At 37.7% G+C, this 18,937-nt stretch overlaps 1 protein-coding gene across 7 annotated transcripts in view; it reads right to left on the bottom strand.

Annotated features, from left to right (window-relative positions):
* Positions 1-2,065: 2,065 nt before the first annotated feature.
* The window catches only part of LNPEP (leucyl and cystinyl aminopeptidase), an 81,779-nt gene continuing 64,907 nt past the window's right edge, over positions 2,066-18,937 (bottom strand). For all 7 annotated transcript variants that reach the window (XM_074856114.1, XM_074856113.1, XM_074856118.1 and 4 more), the window contains 9 exons: positions 16,233-16,393; positions 12,552-12,640; positions 10,521-10,701; positions 9,649-9,805; positions 8,054-8,238; positions 7,232-7,393; positions 6,271-6,411; positions 5,200-5,281; positions 2,066-4,235 (listed from right to left, as the gene is read on the bottom strand). In XM_074856114.1, coding sequence (XP_074712215.1) covers positions 4,104-4,235; positions 5,200-5,281; positions 6,271-6,411; positions 7,232-7,393; positions 8,054-8,238; positions 9,649-9,805; positions 10,521-10,701; positions 12,552-12,640; positions 16,233-16,393 — 1,290 coding nt within the window. In that variant the 3' untranslated portion in view covers positions 2,066-4,103. The remainder of the gene's footprint in view (positions 4,236-5,199; positions 5,282-6,270; positions 6,412-7,231; positions 7,394-8,053; positions 8,239-9,648; positions 9,806-10,520; positions 10,702-12,551; positions 12,641-16,232; positions 16,394-18,937) is intronic.

Raw genomic sequence — 18,937 nt, 5'->3', positions numbered from 1 at the left:
TTCAGTCCTGGCCACTTCTGTGTTAGATCCATACCCAGAAAGTGTGTGTTTGGAACCTGGGCTCTGGTTGTGGGGCTGGGGCAGGGAAGGTGAAGGCTGCCAAAAGCTTTCAGTCTGGCCTTTTCTGTATGGGAGACATCTCTGGCAGCCATCAGTTTTCCTCAGTTCTTGCTAAAGTGAGGGTGAGGAGAGGGTGAGGATAAGGTGGTACAGCATGTTCAGAGCTGCAGTGTTTGTGGCATGCAAAGGGGCTGTCACATGAATGTGAGGGCTGCAAACAGCTTTATATCTGGGCCACATCTGTCTGGGTGCTAGGGGTCCTAGCTGTCTGACTGCTGGGTGTGTGTTTGGGACCTGGGCTCAGGCTGGAGTAGAATGTGTAGGTGAGTTTGAGGTGCTAGAGCAAGCACAGAGCCATGTTTCTGGGGCTTTGAACAGGCTGCCAAGGGAAGGTGAGGGCTGTCAAAAGTTTTCAGCCCTGGCCACTTCTGTGTGGGAGTCATAGCTGGCGTGTGTCTGTTTTGAATTTGTCCTATGGCTATTGTGAGAGTTTAGGTGAGGGTTTGGGTTGCAGAGGAAGTGTAAAGACCCATTGTTCATGAGACTGCAAAGGGGCTTCCAAGGGAAGGTGAGGGCTACAACAATTTTCGGTCATTTCCCCTTTTTGCCTGGGAACCATTGCTAGCAAATCTGTTTGGAGGTGAACTTAAAGAGGATGAGGAAAAGGGTTAGTGTTAGGGTTAAGTGCAAGACAAAGTGCAGAAGCTGATGGTTAGCAGGGAATGTGAAAAGGCTGCTAAGATAAGGTGAGAGCTGCCAAAAGTTTTCAATCCTGGCCACTTCTGTGTGGGAGCCCTAGCAGATGGGTGTCTGTTTTGGACTTGAGCTCTGGCTAGGGTGAGGGGTCTGGTCCCTGGGATGGTGCAGAGTCCAAGTATTTTGGGGCTGCGAGAGGAAGGCCACGGGAAGGTGATGGATTCAAAAATGCTCAGTTTTGCCTGGGAGCCACAGCTATTAGAACTGCATGTTTGATCTGTGCTCTGGCAAGGGCGAGGATCAGGAGAATTAATGTTAGGTGGAGGACAAATAATAGAGACCCACTGTTTGAGATGATTTGAAGGGACTGCCAATAGATGGTGAGGGCTGCCAAATGCTCATTCCTGGGGACTTTTTTATGTGATTCATTGCTGGCAAGGCTCCATTTTGGACATGGGCTTAGGGTAGAGTTGGGTACAGCAGTGGCCAATAACGAAATATTCTGGCATCTCTCAGCTTCCACTGGCAGCCCTTTTACAGTCCCACCAACACTTTGGCTCTGTGCTTGTTCTAGCACTTAATATTATCCCACACCATGACCATAAACCTAGCCACAGCTCAGTCTCAAAACGGACAACTGCCAGCTAGGGTCTCACAGAGAAATGGCCAGGACAGAAAGCTTTTGGTAGCCCTCACCTTCCCTTGGCAGCCTTTTCATGGATCACCTATCATGTGGCTATACACTTTGTCTTTCAGCAAAACTTAACCTTTTTCCTGACCCTCACCCTACCCTAAGCCCATGTCCAAAACGGAACCTTGTCAGCAACGGCTGTCTGTCCTGCACCAGATCTTAACCATTTCAATCTTCATCAGTTCCAAATATACTCAGAAAGGAAGAAGTACATTTAAGCATTTCTCACGGAAGGACTCCAGCACAATTTTTAATAGGGTTGGAGACTCCATGACAGAAAAATAATTAAGAAGTCTCTATAACTGACATACAGAAAGTATGCATATGAAACAAAAAGTAAAATGAAAAATTACTCAATAATTCCTCCACAACCCCCCCAACTTCTGAGATTTTCTTGGTATAGTTTGCTGTCTAAAACTCAGCTCCATGCTATTTCCTCATAATTGTCATTAAAGCATATGGATAAAATCGTAATTTTTTAAAATTCCACAGCAGAAATCAGGAGGAAGATGAGATCTTCTTCCACAGTTTCCATTTTAAATTTTATATGCCTCAATACTGCAGTGAGTGATGAGGTAGAACATATGTGAGGGGATAGAAGGGATAGAAAAGTGGAAGTTTACTACTAACTTCTCATTTAATATGAAGAAGTGACTAGAAAGAAAAAGAGATGATATATATATAGACACAAATATGCAAAGATGGAACTAATACTTCTGTAGAGAATCCAAAGATTAAAGGAAGAAATGAAGCCATAACACACGGCAGTACAAAATTTCCAAGAACATACTTAATTACAATTCTAATTCCATAACTTATAAAGAAGTATGATTTACTTTCAATTATCATACTGCCAGTTTATTCTTCAGTGTATGCAAAAATCACTCATTTCTGAGCCTTTTGGGCAAACAAGTATTTGCACGATCTTAACGTCTAACATTCTTTCTGGTAATTTTAAGGTTAAAAACGACATCTGTGATTCTGATGTGAGCTGATGAGAAAATGAGGACTTTCTTTTCCAGGAGTTTTGACAGATACTCTGAAAAGATGGGAAAAGTATGGTATGGCTTAAGCAATCATAGCTTACAATTTTTGCTAACCAAATATACAGCCAGTGCTGCAGTTTCATAAATTAAAGCATTCAGTTTGAACTACCCTGTAAGTCCATTAATTTTACTCTAATTTAAGACCTTATCTTCTTCAGAATTTACTGTAGCTGAAATTAAATTAGTTTAACTAAAATAGCACAACTTTTAGTTGTTAGTGCTTTCATCATAGTTTATAACTGATCACATAATTGGATGGATAAGACAACGGGTCTGAATCTGCTTGCATGTATCCACAAAAGGTGCATTGGTAGCGAAATGAATAGAACAGATCTTCAGATAAAAAGGTATGTTTACTCATGCATGTGTTTATATATGATATACCTCAAAAATGGCCTTTTTCACTGTTTATGAAAGAGATGGAGATTGCACAGTAGGTATTTTGCCTTTCTAATATAGTGCATTAGGGGTTTAGAGCCTCTTCTTTAAAAGACTGAAGAGTTGTCTCACAAGGTTTTTCACAACAGTAGAAGAACAAATCATTAAAATGTAAATGAGAAGCTTTCCTAAAGCTAATGTCATAAAGAGTGAGCAATGTTCACAAATTATACTGTGATATGTGAGTTATCAGGCAAGGAAGAAACAGAAGTTTACCCAAATGAAGTGGCTGCCATATCTATTAATTGCAGACCATCTGCAACAAGTGGTGAAATTAAAAATCAGTAGTCAAAAGGGCACAAATCAGTAGTCAGTCTAACCGATGAACCAACCTGGAAAAATGCAATTTTGTGGAGTTGCTCGGAGATCAATACAGCAAAACCAGTTAAAAGTCAGTGATTAACGATGAGATTCTCAAAAATGCCTAATAAATTCAGAGTAGAAGTTCTAAGGTCACATCAGTGTTTCTGGAAATCCCGTCTCTAAAACACTTAGTTTTGCTATCTGGATTTTCTTTTCAATACTACTACCCAGCCACTTTATACATCAAAGTGTATACTATTAGCATGACATATTACTCTTATTTTTTTCTGTAATTCCTAAACAATACTGTGAAAATAATAAATCCAAACTTAAATCAAATTGGAACCTTATTTATTTTGCCTCAAACTGCTGTACTTTAAGATCCACTACTGCTATGTATCCCAAATATGATTTTGTTTCACAACAGCTTCTGTATTTACAAATGTGGAAACCACCTACAGTTCTGCATTAAAAAAATCTACTGCTCAGTGGACAGCCTGCAAAGAAGTAACAGTTCATGGTAACTCTTTCCTTCTGACCCTAACTGTCAATATTAACCCACTGCTAAGAAACTACAACACAACTCCAAATGAAAGGGCATATGTTTCAAATATAAAATTATATTTAATAATTCGTGGAGATGTTTGGTCTATAGTTGAAAACAATTTCAGAATAAATACTTACATCTTACTCATAAATGCTCCAAGGAAAATAACATTTTATCTGAGACATGCCCTGAGCTATCTAAACTCCTTAATAGTGCAAACAATGTTGCAGTGATGCCTGGTTTCATCCTGGCTTTTGCAAAAGAAACACAGCAACTGCCCACAGAGCTCCTAAATGGCTGACACACCACAGCATTATGCTCACTACAGCAGTTCTTGTAGTTTTGCTAAGTTCCTCTCCATCCACTGGATATTAAGCTGAATTGTGTCAATTGCCTCTTTTACACAGCGCAGCTGAGAACTCTCCTCTGATTTTGACTCAAAAAATGACTTCACCTGCATAGCAAGAGAAAAGAAAGAAAAAGAAAATTTTCATTAAAATCAACACTGGTCACACAAATAGGTTCAGAAGCAAAGGCTAAATGTATGTTGCAGGAAATCTATTATTCAGAATTATTTATATATATGCAGAAATAAAACCTCTCAAAGGAGTTCCCAAAATGCAAGGAAAATATTTTTCATGCTAACTGCAGCAATAACTCATCTGGGTTCAATAAATGATTTCACCAATAAACAGACATTCACTTATGATATTGATCACAGAGCAACCACAAAGCAAAGTTCTGTGTGACGAGTCTTGTTCTGTGACAACTGATTGTTGCAAGCAATCCTCTTCAGCATTCTGGAATGACCCCCACACTCACTCATAACTGTCAATGCTGACACTTAAAATACTACAGAACAAACCATGAATAACTATCTCTACCAATTAATCTGAATGAAAACATTAGACTAAACCATAAACCATTCTTGATACATAAATTCAAGACCTTGTTAGAGAAGACAGCAGAGATTTCTAATGGCTATTAACTGGCTCTTAGCTGATATTCAACCTCCACAACAGCTCCTTGGGACTGTTGACAGCAAAAATAACATAAAGCAATTTTTATGGCACTCCATCGCATTCCAGAGAGGCAGAAAGCATAGCCTGTTTACAAAATCTAGACTAAAATTCTATCTAGACGAAATCATGATTTTGGGAGACAGCGTGTTCCAGTGAACAAGAAAACAAAACAGCATAAACAGATAACTGGGTTCAACTCTATCACAGACTCAGTATTTAATCTTTAACATGTTTATGTATATATTTGCTGTGTGTGAAATAAGGAAAGCAATAGGTGTATATCCTTGCAAAAGGGCCTCAAGGACAGAAATAACATGTGTTTTCCTCATCCTTCAATTAAATGAAAACAGCATTGGCACTAGAAAATATTCCTTTCTAGTAGATTAAACCACCAACCTCAAGTAAATGTGCTTTTGTTGCAAATTGGGAAGTTGATAAACTAATGATATTCTGGATAGTATATGAGCCTAGGTGAAACCTGAAACAGAAACAAATAAGTTATTTTTAACCAGAAGCCACTTTAAGATGCAGGTTCAGTACATGTACACATTCTTATTTCTACTTTTTTGTTTTAGTAGTTGGAAATCATTATAAGAACTTAAATTCAAGTTTACATATGTCATTTTTCAAAAGAGATACAAGGTCTTAGAAGTCCAAGCCTCTAGTTCCCTAATCCCTCTAAAAATTGAACTTCAGAGCAAAAGACATTGAAAATTTTCAAACTTCTATCACAGCTCAAGTAGTAAAGAACTGAGGACACCACACACTGAATACCAAGACCTGCATTTGTGGTATGTATTCCAAAACTCTACAGTAATTGAATTTGCAACCAGATTTCACTTCAAGCAAAGTAATTTTGTAATATTGCTTAATAAGAGCTTGCTAGAGCAGAAATTTTCATCCAGGAGAAGCTTTTTTAGCAATGTGAAAATGTTCCAGATCAAAACGAGGATTTAGAAATAGTTTTCCACGTCCTGTTAGCTTTTGGAAGACTTGCAGGACAGCTCTCCTGCTGGGTACCCTTCTAGGCCAGTTAAGGAGAACATGTATTTCTAAAGCAAGTGGGATTTTTGTTTATTAGGTTTTGGGATTGCTGTAAAAAGGCAGAAAAAAAAATTCTGAATGAATTCCCTGGGTGTGCTTTTTAATGCATTTGATCCACATAAATATCCTGTATGTGCAGCAATCACCTTAGAGAGGGCATCCTTTTAATAGAAATTCAAATCAAGATTTTTAAAAAATTACTGTAAGGCTCTAGGAGGTTCCAAAGTCCTATCAACTATTGCTGAGATTTCAAAGTTTATGTTCCAAGTTATTTTTGTAAAATAAGATTTCAAAACAGGCTTTACAATTTTAATAGAAATCTTCTTATATGAAACCAACTACTTATTATTTTGCACTTGAAAGAAACAAAAAGATGCTTTTTATACACTGAGTATGAAATTTCAGCTACATCAGAAGCCTTACTTTCGTGTAAGCTTTTCCCAGTTCTCTTTGACAAAGTCCCAGGCCAGCAAATATCCAGTCAAACTCTGGCTAACAGTTGATATGATATGTGAAAGCTCCTGTGCCCTAATGACTTCTCCTTCAAGGCTGTTCTGCATTAACCTAAAAGACAAAGTATATGAAAAGGGACAGGAAAAAACAACTATTCTTATCTTCACATGATCTCCTGATACTCCTGAATTAGATGGAAAAGGTTATATAATATAAAGATTATGTAACAGACTTCTGGCATCTGGAACACACCGATCCTCCACTTTATAACTACTGTACTTATTTAGCTTTAGTTTCCAAGTGTCAGAGTGACCTTAGCTCTAAACCAAGTACCTGAATTTTCATTGCTTTTGAAAAAGATGAAGTAAATGTAAAAGAAAACATAATACATTGAAAAGTTAAGAGAAAAAAGCTGTAACAAGAATCACCTAGCAGCACAACCTTGGTCCTCCATGCAGTACTGAGAGTTGGTCTATAGAGAGTTGCTGGAGCATAATGTAAGGTCAAAATTTTACCCAAAGAAAGAAAGAAAAAAAAAAGAAAAAAAAAAACCCAAACAACAAAAAAAACCCAACTAGTTATTATCTTGGTTATAAAGCAATCTTTTAAGACTCCATAGAACAATGTGCAATTTTGTTACCTTTACCACAAAGTCTGCGATTTTGTGTTACCAGTAGTGCAAAGCCTTTACGTGCAATTGTTTTCTCTTTATGCATATTCAGAATTTGGCCTTTTGAGCTACTCTGTTACATAAATTATTTTTCAGTTAAAAATATCAGGTTCCTCATGTTTATGGAAGCCTGTACAAAACATGCAGATAGATCAGCAATCACAAATTTTTTCAACAATTCAAAAAAGGCAGTACATTTTTTCAAAGAAGATTTTAGCACCTTTAATTTTCATAACATACAACTTTTTGGCTCCTTCATACCAGATCAGCTTTCTGACATCTTCTGTGGTGGCCAAGGCTTCAATCATCTTGCTTTTCTCTGCTTCAGAAACTGAAGAGGAGTACATCTTTAGGAGGAATTCCCAGCCATCACTAGATTTGGCTCCAGCTATAAATATGGCTTTCATAACATCACTAGGCAGACTACAGGGAAAAACAAAACCAACAAAAAAACAACAACAAAACAAACAAAAGAGGGACATATAAATGCCTATTTGGCAAAAGAAGGAAGAAAAGTTACAAAATGAAAATATTAGCTTGAAAGAAATTCCTCTCTTTTGAGCAGTTTAATTCGGTAGAAATTGTAAATTTGCTGGATTGAATTCATGCCAGTCTAAGACTTTAAATCACTGAGAAAAAGCAAATTGTATTAGTCACATGAAAGCACAGTAAACTGTACAAAAATCTGAGTAATTTTCTGTGGCTAAAAATGCACATGAATCCAGAGCAGAATGAATTCTGCCAGATAAAAAGGCATGCTTTGACATTACTACTAAGTAATCCTCCTTGAGCATACAGCTTAGGAAATGCAGATGGAAGCAATTTGTGACTGGTTTTGCAGTCACACTTAATAAGACTGCAGACAAAGACTTAAATTCTAGCACACTTCCCCCTCTCATCTTGAAACAGCAATTACTTCTACATGACGAGCAACTCAAAGACAGAATGAAGTGCTTTATCAATGCTGTTGGTGGTGGCGTGTGGGGTTTTTTTGTTTTGTTTGTTGTTTTTTTCCCCAAAATGGTGGCAAGGTAACAGGAAAACAGGTAGATAAAAGAAGTGGAAGCCCAGTTTTTGTGGTACCTCATTGTTCCATTAGACTTCATCCACTTCTTAAACATCTCAGTGGCAGTTGTTCTACAGTTTCTCATATCATGGGTGCAGGCAAAAGCTAGCAGCATTGACCGGAGCTCTCGTTCAGACAGGGTCCCATCATCTGTCCAACGCTGTTGATCAATTTTATCTCCAAGAAGGTGCTCTATTCTACGCTAAAGGAGGAAAAATTACTATCAATAGCTAATTCTTCCCAAGAGGATTTTCTATATTAAAAATTAGTTTCAGAAAAGGAAAAAAGTTAAATTTTAGAACTGTGGAAGTTAAACATAGTAGCTTTTCATCTACCTATTCCAACTTACATATACCATTTCTTACCTGTATGAATAAATATCAGATACCACATTGATTTGAAAGATAGGCCAGATCTACATCTTAAATTGCACATGGAAACTAAAGACTACTCTTCGAGCTATGGTTCAGACTTGTATGTAGTCAGCTTACTAGCTCAACTAACTACAACTCCTGTAAGTTTAACTGCTTTTAACTCCATCAAGGGACAGTTAATACATCTTAGTTTAGCACAAGCAAATAAACAAACCTTCATCTAGAGGTTGAACACCTTTCACATCTGTAGTTTTGTAGCTTGCCAAAAACACAACTATGTGCCTGACCAGCTACCACATCTCAGCTGAAACACTTGAACATAAATATAACCTCACAGACACTGAATTTCAAACAATAGCTTGGGCTGTTTATCATAACAGATCTGTAACACCTTTGAATAAATACTAAATAAAGAAAATTATTATAGTAGGGGTTTTTTGTTTCTTGTAAGTTTCCTTAAGCACTCACTAATTAACCTTACATAGTATAAAGAAAAACACCTGCTATTTTATCTAATCATTTAGTAATTTTCCTTCTAGACTAAACCCCTTTGCTGATGTTCTACAGTGTAAAGCAGCAAGGATCATTTTATATCTGTAGATGAGTACAGACAGGAGGCTTCATACTAAGAAGGTAAACAGAGAAATGAAAGACATTTCCTCAGCAAGAACTGAGGCTATGATGCTGGTTTCATTGCTAAGTCTGTAGCACTGTATCATGTTAATCTTATCGCACAGCTGGAGTGCGACAGTGACAACCATTCGTGTTCCTATTTTTACAGTAAATAATTTTTTTCCCTGCCTCTATAATAAAGCAATTAGATCTATGATCTCCAACCACTTTAATGATTTTGGAAATAACTTTTCTGTCCATATTGTCATGGACTCTGTTTAATTACATATCTTAACTACATTGACCTTCAGAGCCACTACAGCAAATATCCAGACACTACTATGTTCCCACTGCATTACACTCCTTACAAAACATTGTGGGGGGGTTGGGAGGGAGGGGGTAGGTGGAGGAAGTCGATCCAAAAAAATTAGCATTTCAGTAAGATGTCATTACTACTTAACAAAAGCAGACAAGACTGGCAAGTATCTAGAATACAAGCGAACTCAGTAAGATTACTGAGTATGTTCAACACTCAACACCTAAAAAGATAATGTAACTATAAAGAACATTACAGCTAATTACAGCTAATTATTTCAAATCATAATTTACAGAAAACCAAGACATACCATGACTCGTACTGCCAGCTGTTGTTCGCCCTTTTTCTCCAAAAGGCTGTATATATGACTCAGCTGAAACAAAGCTTGAGTGAGTGGTGCAGTGCTGCTCTCTTTGTTAAGGTAATCAATCAGCTCAAAGGCCTTTTCCAGAGACTCTTTTCCTAGACTATAGGTCAATGAATACAAACATTAAAATGGTTTCCAAAGCAAAAGCACTCCCTGAATCCAGAAGTGATGTTCTCCATTGCATTAACAGAGCGATAGGTGAATAGAGGGAGTAATATAAGAAACACTTCAAATGTACATATTTTTATATTATAACATTAGTAGGAGATCAACAAAACAGTGGCCACTAACATGCCTTCAATTAACAAAAATGAAAATAGGTAAGGAAGTGTGACGATGATTTCTGAAAATATTTATTATAAATGAGGGTACTCAGATACAGGAGGTAGCTGTCAAAGAGGCCACCCAGAATGCTCAACCTCACGTGCTCTGATGGCAGTGGTGAAAGACAAGAGAGGGAGCCAGTAAAAATTTGAGAGGAAAATAGCTTATTACTCTAAAGTGGAGCACTCCTTGACAGAGTAGAGGAAAACAATCGTCAAGGCACATTGTCAGACACTAAAGAAAACAGTGTCTTTCAGAAATGGAAGCTATCATGTGTCTCTTCGTGAATCAAATAAATTAGCAATATGGAAGCATCAGCGAAATAACTTTTAAAGAAAATATTAGTGAATGGTGAACAGTTTCAATAGGCTAATAAAGACTGAATTAAAACTTATTTGAAGCAGTCTTCTCTAGAATCTAAGTCTGATCTTCTTTAACATGGGAAAACATTAAACACATACTAACTATGTTTTCCAAAATAAAAGTCTTACCCTGCAAGGTTGAAGATATTGTTGATCAAATTGGCTCTGTCTTTAGGACTCAAAGCAGTGTGGTTTTTTTTCAACAGATCAATTAGTGTTTTCCAGTCTTCAGTATAGTGTACTATGTAATAGCCGTTCATGTCCACATTGAATTTTATCCATTCCACCTCTTCTGGAAGTTCAATGACAGCTAATGGACAGACAATCAGTTAGCAGCTGAAACAAACATTTAGCAACTGTTCGTTCAAATCCAAATCTGTGAAGCAGACTGGTTCCAGAGAATCAATAAATTCTTTTCCACCCACTAGTTCCCCCTACTATGAAGAAGGAATACCCAGTACAAAGCTTCTACGAGAAGGCTCCAAAATTCCTCATTGTACTTCTTCCTCCTTCTTCCTACATCTGATTGAATAAACAGTATCACAATCTGCCCCGAGTTGTATTTATGCAGTTAATTACTTAGTGCAGTAATTTTTCTCCTTCTGTCCAGTTCTTCTTTGAAACAACCCCATGTCCTCTCTGACCACTTTCATATTTTAAATATATATATATATACATATATAAAAGAGTAGTTATACACACCATATAAAGAAATAGAGAAATGAAGATGGCATTAAGTAGACGAAAGGCCACACTCTAGTTTCAAAGTCAACTAGATACAAAGAGAGAGGCTTTGGGAAAAAGCTCTTCATTTCAGTTGATTCTATAAGTACTGCCAAAAATGTCAATGCCTTTGAAATGTAAGTATTCTACTCCAAACTGCTTTGGACATCTCTTCTATTCTCATATCCTCCACATCCAAGTTTCTACAGCGAGTAAGGAATTAGTATGATGAACATGAAACCACCAACAGGGCCATTTAAGGTGAAAAATAAAAGATGAAATGAGGCTACTTACCTATTAGTTCTAGTAAGATCAAGAACACATTCAATTAAACAGCTTTGTTTTTCCATTCTGATAATTCATAGTATTTTTTACTAAAACTCCATCTCAAATGGAAAAGGCCAGGAATAACTTGTCGGTTTTGTAAAAGCAATGTCAGAACGACATAAACTAAAATTATTTACTCTATTTATAGTACTTCTAAAGTAATTTTAGAAGGGTGGCAGTTTGTAAGAATCAGTAAACAGTAAAAATGTCAAGATCAACTCTGAGAATTTGGTTTTAAATTTGTATAGTTTTATGTCAAGAAGTAGAGGTGCAAGATAGGCTTATGAATTAAGAATAATTGCCAGTTAAATGCAATGAATAGTAACTTTAATGGGGGAGAAGAAAATACATCAGCAGAAGTGAGACAATGAGTCAGACCAGCCTCAATAAAATGCAAAAACCTATTCAAGTCAGTGGAAAAAGATAGACAAAGTGATTTTAGCACAATACTACATAAAAGTGTATAGTAACTATTCACTTGGTAAGGAAAAACAGGGCTGAATGAAAAACACTCACAGACTAGCAATTTAGGATCCAAACTAGCCGCTGCAGCAAAAGCAGAGAGTTCATGTGAAAAGATCTAACTGTTTCAAGTTCTACAGCATTCTCAAAAACTGAATCTGTTCTGGATGCAGTATTTGCTTTAATGTTATAAGAAATTAAATAATGTTTCAGTGGAAAGTGACTTCCTCACATTTCAGTACACTGGCAGAGCAACCTTCCCATTACTCACTCTCTAAAGGACATGCAGTTTGAGAGATTTTGTGCATACACTGGCATGAACAGAGTACAAATTCCAAACCTGTGTTTTGCCCCACTTGCTGCCATTTACTTGTATGTATCCATTCTGATAATTCACAGTATTTTTTTCTAAAACTCCATCTCAAATGAAAAAGGCCAGGAATAACCTGTAGGCTTTGTAAAACCAATGTCAGAATGACATAAACCAACTTTCTAAAGATGACCACCAGCAGTGCTTGGCTCCAGATCTCTGTGATTATTTTGTACTACGTATGCCCTCATCAGTACATCTTACACAAGGGTGCACTCAGAAAGGTCCGTAATCTATAACATTTACGTAACTTGCTACCGAAATTTTGAGTCACATACCTGACTTCTGGTCCAGTAAATATGCATTAGTACAATGGGTAAAGTTGCAGCTACTAGTTATGTAGGTGAGAGGAATATGCCACAGATAACTGCAAAGGAAAGCAAGTGTTTACTGACATATGCACATATTCTTTGACTTGAAGGGTTTGTTTAGACTTTTTTTCATTTAAGTACTTTAATATATCAGTAGTATTAGAATCACTGCATGTTATGTAAAATAATAAAGAATAGATCATTCATATAATAAATATATCATTCATATAATCAGAATATGATAAAAGAATACATGTACAGCATATACAACAATTATTTTATTCCCACCATGTTGAGAAGTGGGAAAATGTCATTGAATCATAGAATGGTTTGGGTTGGAAGGGACCTTTAAAGGTAATCTAGTCCAAGCTCCTGTCATAAGCAGTGACATCTTCAACTAGATCAGGTTGCTCAGACCCCCATCCAACCTGACCTTGAATAGGGATAGGTAATCCACAACTTCTCTGGGCAACCTGTTCTAGTATTTCATCACCCTCATCACAAAAAAATTATTCCTTATATCTAGCCTGAATTATTCCGTATATCTAGTCTCCTTTAGTTGAAAACCATTACCTCCCATCCTACAGACTCTACTGAAAAGTCTGTCCCCATCTTTCCTTTAAGTACTGAAAAACTGTAATAAGGTCCACTGAGAGACTTCTATTCTCCAGGCTAAGCAATTCCAACTCTCTCAGCCTGTCCTCATAGGAGAGGTTTTCCATTACTCTGACAACTTCTGTGACTCTCCTCTGGACATACTCCAACAGGTCCGTGTCGTTCTTGTATTGAAGACTCCAGAGCTGGATGCAGTACTCCAGGTGGGGTCTCACCAGAGTGGAGTAGAGGACCAGAATCACCTCCCTCAACCTGCTGGCCATGCTTCTTTGATGCAGCCCAGGATATGGTTGGCTTACTGGGCTGCAAGTGCACATTTCCAGCTCTCATCCAGTTTTTAATCCACCAATATCCCCCAGTCCTTCTCCACAGGGTTGCTGTCCATCCCCTCACCCCTCAGCCTGTATTGATACTGGGGGTTGCCCCAACCCAGGTGCAGGACATTGCATTTGCACTGTTGAACCTCATGAGGTTCACATGGGTCTACTTCTCCAGCTTGTCCAGGTCCCTCAACTGCACCACTCAGCTTGGTGTCATCTGAAAATCTGATGAGTGTGCACTTGATTCCACTGTGTATGTCATTGATGAAGCCATTAAACAGTACTGGTCGCAGTACAGATGCCTGAAGGATACTGCTTTTCCTAGTACTTCTTCCTCAGTTCCAGCATGCTAAGTAGCTTGTCCAAAGTCATATGGACAGGAAATCTCTGGCTGTATCAGAAATTCAGCCAATATCACTTTCTTCTCAGTCCAATGTTATCTTCCTGAAATTTTGTAAGATTTATTTAAAAAAAAAAATTATGTTGATTCAAGTACAAGACTCAAACTTCAAATCATGGTGTGCTGGGTTTGTGTGTGTGGCAGGGCCTTTGGGTAGCGGGGGAGGGGGCTACAGTGGTGGCTCCTGTAAGAAGCTTCTCAAAGCTCCCCCAGTTCCAAGTTGGACCCGCCTCTGCACCAAGGCCCAGCTCATTAGTGGACGAAGGCTGTGCCTCTGAGATAATGTACTTAAGAAGGGGAATCTGGGAGGAGGAGTTGGAGTTATGAAAAGGAGTTGCGAGGAGAACATCTATGTGAACACTGAGATCAGTGAAAGAAAGGAGGAGTAAGGCGGGGAAGGTGCACCAGTGCAGAGACTCCCCCCAGCCCGTGGTGAGGTCACCGGTGGAGCAGATGTCAACCTGTAGCCCATGAAGGACTCCACTCCAGAGCAGGTGACTGTGCCCAAAGAAGGCCATGACTCTGTGGGAAGAAGCATCTGCTATTGTAGTTTGGCCCTGGGAAGACTGCAACATGCAGGAGGTATCCACACTGGAGCAGGTCAGGAAGAGTTGCAGCCCGTGGGAAGGACTCATGTCGGAGAAAGTTCATGGAGGACTGTCTCCCATGAGAGTGACACCACGCTGGAGGAGGGGAAGAATGCGAGGAGTCCTCCCCCTGAGGAGGAAGAAGTACAGGACTGACCACACCCCCCCATTCCCTGCCCCCCGCACCTCAAGGTGGGAGGAGGTCAAGAAATCAGGAGCAAAGCTGAGCCTGGGAAGAAGGGAGGGGTGGTGGAAGGTGTTTTTAAGATGTGGTAATGTTTCTCACTGTCCCACTCTGTCTGTTAAGTGGTGGTGTTCTCAGTGTCTGAATTAAATTGATGTTCTTTTTTTATTCCCCTAAGGAGTCTGTCTTTTGCCCATGACCATCACAGGTAAGTAATCCCTCCTTGTCCTCATCTTGATTCCCAAACCTTTTGCTTTTTTCCTCCCCCTTCCTGAGGGAGAAGGGGTGAGTGAGTGGCTGCATGGTGCTCAGTTGCCTTTTGGGATCAAACCACAACATGTGATAATAGAAACCATAATTGATTGCATACTACAAAAACTGTCTCAAGTGAACTGCAAGCTGGAAGAATAAATGCTAAGGTGGCTCATTAACGATGATAAGGACTTGACTAGAGAAAACAGAACTTCAAGTGAGATGAAACAAGTTTTACATATGCATTCCAATTTTGACAGGGACCCCTTCTGTGTATGACTCACACAGAGCGCTCTTCTTCAAAAGCTTTTCCTGCACTCCCCAAATTGACATCAACTAGAAACAGAAGAATAATTAAGCCTAACAATCCTTCTTTTCTTCCCTTACCTTTCAACCACGCATTGCTTTCCTCTCTCCACATAACAAAAATAAAACAAAGCCCTGTAACTTCCAACATTCCAAGAGACAAATTCCTTTCACATGCCTGATTCTACAAGATGATGCAAAGGACTCAGTTCCTGTTAAGACTTCAAACAACTGATTAAAACCAACAAAATCTCAAAATGATTAAAGCTTATATATTTTGTTTTGATACAAAATACACTAAGCTTCATCACATAAAACATTTACAGTACATTCATCTTTACAGTTATCAACTGCCACATCTTTGCTTCTTCAACATTTTTGTATATACTTCCTCTCTGATATATTCCACCATTTGGTGTCATGCATCAGTGCCATCTTAAAATTTCTAAGCCAAGTAAACTTTGATTCTAGCATTTCTACCTTCTTCTGACAAAGCCCAAGATATACAATGAATTTTGGCAGGAAGGAGCAGAGGCTCTAAAGTCAGATATATGCTCTGTAAGTTCTGCAAACTTCTGCAACCTGTCTTTCTTCAGCTTCTCATTAACCACACAAAACTTTCTGAAATTAAAAGAAAACTTCACCTGTGAGATCTGCCTTTTGTTATTAAAAAGCCTTAAGAATTCATTCTGCTCTTTACCACAACTTATCATCTCAAGCTTAAAAGTTTCAGGAAAGGATGCAAATAAGAAACTCAGCTTACAAAGGATGCTACAGATTTTTACCAGTTGTTTGGGTGGAAATAGACAGGGATCTTCAGGCAGATACTAGATGTATGAATTTCTGTGCCAAATTCTGTATTACTACCTGACTTCAAAGAAAATACTAAAAACCCCTGAATACAAGTAAGAAAAATGTACAAGATACAAAAAAGATATCTGCAGGTAGATTTTAATGGATAAAAGGTATTAAGAAGGTAATAACCTTGTATCTGATGTCCAATTTTCTGGTTCCATGTGATACAAAAATTTCTCTTGTTGTATAGAAATAACATTTCTCTTTCGAACAACAGTGACTAAAGGAAATCCTTTATGCAGAATCCAAGTTTTCATCAGCTTTTTTACATCTAGTGTTCCATTGGTAATCTGCAAAATACAATCATAACATAACAAGAAAACAGCAAATGGAGAACATTTTTAAACCTTCCTCCTTAACTTGCCAAGTAAGTAGTGGCATGATTCTGCATATGTAAACAATTACTTTGACACTGAGCTTGTAAATTTTGTAAGCAACAATTTAGTGGAGCAAGTGGTTTTTATTTTCTTAAGTTGAGGGAATCCTAGCCGAACAGTGGAAAGACAAATTGGAAATATCAGGTAGGTTGAACTGGTATGTCATGAAAGTGGAGAAGGTAATGTTACAGAAAAGAAAGTTATAGGAAGCTCCCAAGCTCCCCCTTAGCATTTCTCTCTCCTTCTTGGTATTCTGATATTATGTGGGTGTTTCAGGTTAAAGATCTTCTTTTAATTCTGAAATGAATATTGGAAATTGAATTAAAATGACAGTGTTTGTACAACGCAAATAAAAAACAACATATCTTTTTTTTTTTTTTTTCCCCTCCCACTTACCAGCCTTTGCACAGCTTAAGCTCCAACCTCTTCTAATCTTTCAGGAATTTTTGTACTACAACATCCCCACTGAGGGACAAGTACTTTATAATGTCTACATATCACAGCCTCTTTATTAGCAGAGATGATCATCCAACATGAAAAAGACAATATGCCTAAGTTATGAAAATATGTTTTAGGTTGAGCTATCAGGAACATAAGGAAATTAAAATGTCATTATTCAAGTTACATTTAACTTTTACTAACCTATACTGGGTCTTCCACTAGTTTATCTCATCAACTTCTTACTGCCCATTGTTGTCTGTTCAAGCCCACAATAACATGTACAGTTTACACTCATGGGAAAATACTGTATTATTTATGTAGAGAACAACCACAAAATTTAAATAGGGGTTTCAATTCCAGGGAAGCAATTCCCTATCAAAAGCTTAAAATTTATAGAATGAGAAGTCTACATGAAAAAACATACTTTTTACATACTTCCAAACCCCACACTTGGCTAAATCTCTTCCTCCATCTTGTTATCACAAGCTATCATTGCTACTACAATGTTACATTATGCAATCCCTTCATAAATTGCCCAAGATGTGCTGAATGCATGCTCTCACTTTCTTTTGCCGTTATCTTTTCCTTTCCTTCTTTTCCACTTTGAAACCACCAGAAATTTATACGGTCATTGCTACCCAGCCAAAGAAAAAAAAAAACCAACTAGAAAACGCCAAACCCAAGATGAGAGGAATATTAAGAGATCCGGAAACTAATTAAGTCTAGTACTTGCACCTTGACAACTTGCCTGTTTCACATCTCAAGTCTTTCTGTGTTAACATTGTGAGCCACCTATAAATTTGAAATTTGATCCACTGAAATAATTCTATTCCAAAATAGAACCCTTCGCAATCATCTGAAATTAAACCAATTTGTTAGAAATTATAAGTTTATTATTTCATCCTAGCAAAACTTTTATTGACTTTAATTGATTTTATTGACGTATCTTCTTTGAACAGCTCCAATGAAAGCAATGCATGAAAATTAATTCAACCTTCTTCCTTCTATGTAAGGTATACAAAAAATTTGCTCACTGTGTTACAGGTTTTTCTTTTAATTCATGTGCAATTTTCTCATCTTCACTCCAACTATGATTGTCAATTTCCACAGAGAAAGTTAAGACTTAAGAAATGATTGTGCATTTTGCTGTGTGGACAGAAAAGTTTATGATCAAAGAAAAAGCCACTTCTGCAGCTGGAATTTTCAAACACATTCAGCCTAGGCATAATTAATGGGAATAAAAGGAAAGGAGCCAATCTGTGTGCTGAATTTCATAGATTTGGTTTTATTATTACCGTAAATATGGGAAACCACCAAAAACAGTAACAAAGATCTCACTACATAATAATACTAACGGTTTAATTGTCATAAGGGAGACAATAGTTCACATCTAAAATGGAGAAGAATCAACAAGTTCAGAAACAGATATGGCCTCTTGTATTATGAAGATAAAACTTTGAAAGAATTAGCAGATCTGGGCACTGGCTAGAGTCCAAGGGTACTAATAATGGTATCAGTCAGTTCAAAGATCAGATAGGTACACAATATTTTGTGTGAGCTACTCACATCCATCTAGTTCATAAGGTTTTAATTATTCAGACACCTATTGGGGGAAAATATTATTGAGCAAAGACTTTCCATCAGGTTCCTAGAATGGATGAACTTTTGATACCAAGGGCAGAGCAAGTAATCAGAGATGCAGCCTGTCTAGATTTGACTGTTAATCAACAGAGTCTGGCTGAGAATCTGAAGGTGAAAGCCCATCAGAAAGCAAGTGAAACTAAGCATTCAAGATACAAAAAGAAAAATATTAAGACAGAAAGAATACCAAAACAAAGGAAAATGGACACAGGGACAGTACCTATATTTCAGTAAATTGAGAGAGGCAATAGGTGAAAATCAAAAAGAAGGTAGTTCAGAAAATGTACCTTCCCAGGGGAGCAAAATAATAAAAGCCCAGATGTAAACTAACTCATTGCAATACCAGACCAGTCCAGTTAAACCAAGAGTCTTTGG

Source organism: Strix uralensis, chromosome Z, assembly GCF_047716275.1.
Source record: "Strix uralensis isolate ZFMK-TIS-50842 chromosome Z, bStrUra1, whole genome shotgun sequence".
Classification (NCBI taxonomy): domain Eukaryota; kingdom Metazoa; phylum Chordata; class Aves; order Strigiformes; family Strigidae; genus Strix; species Strix uralensis.
This window is presented reverse-complemented; position numbering and strand designations above follow the sequence as displayed.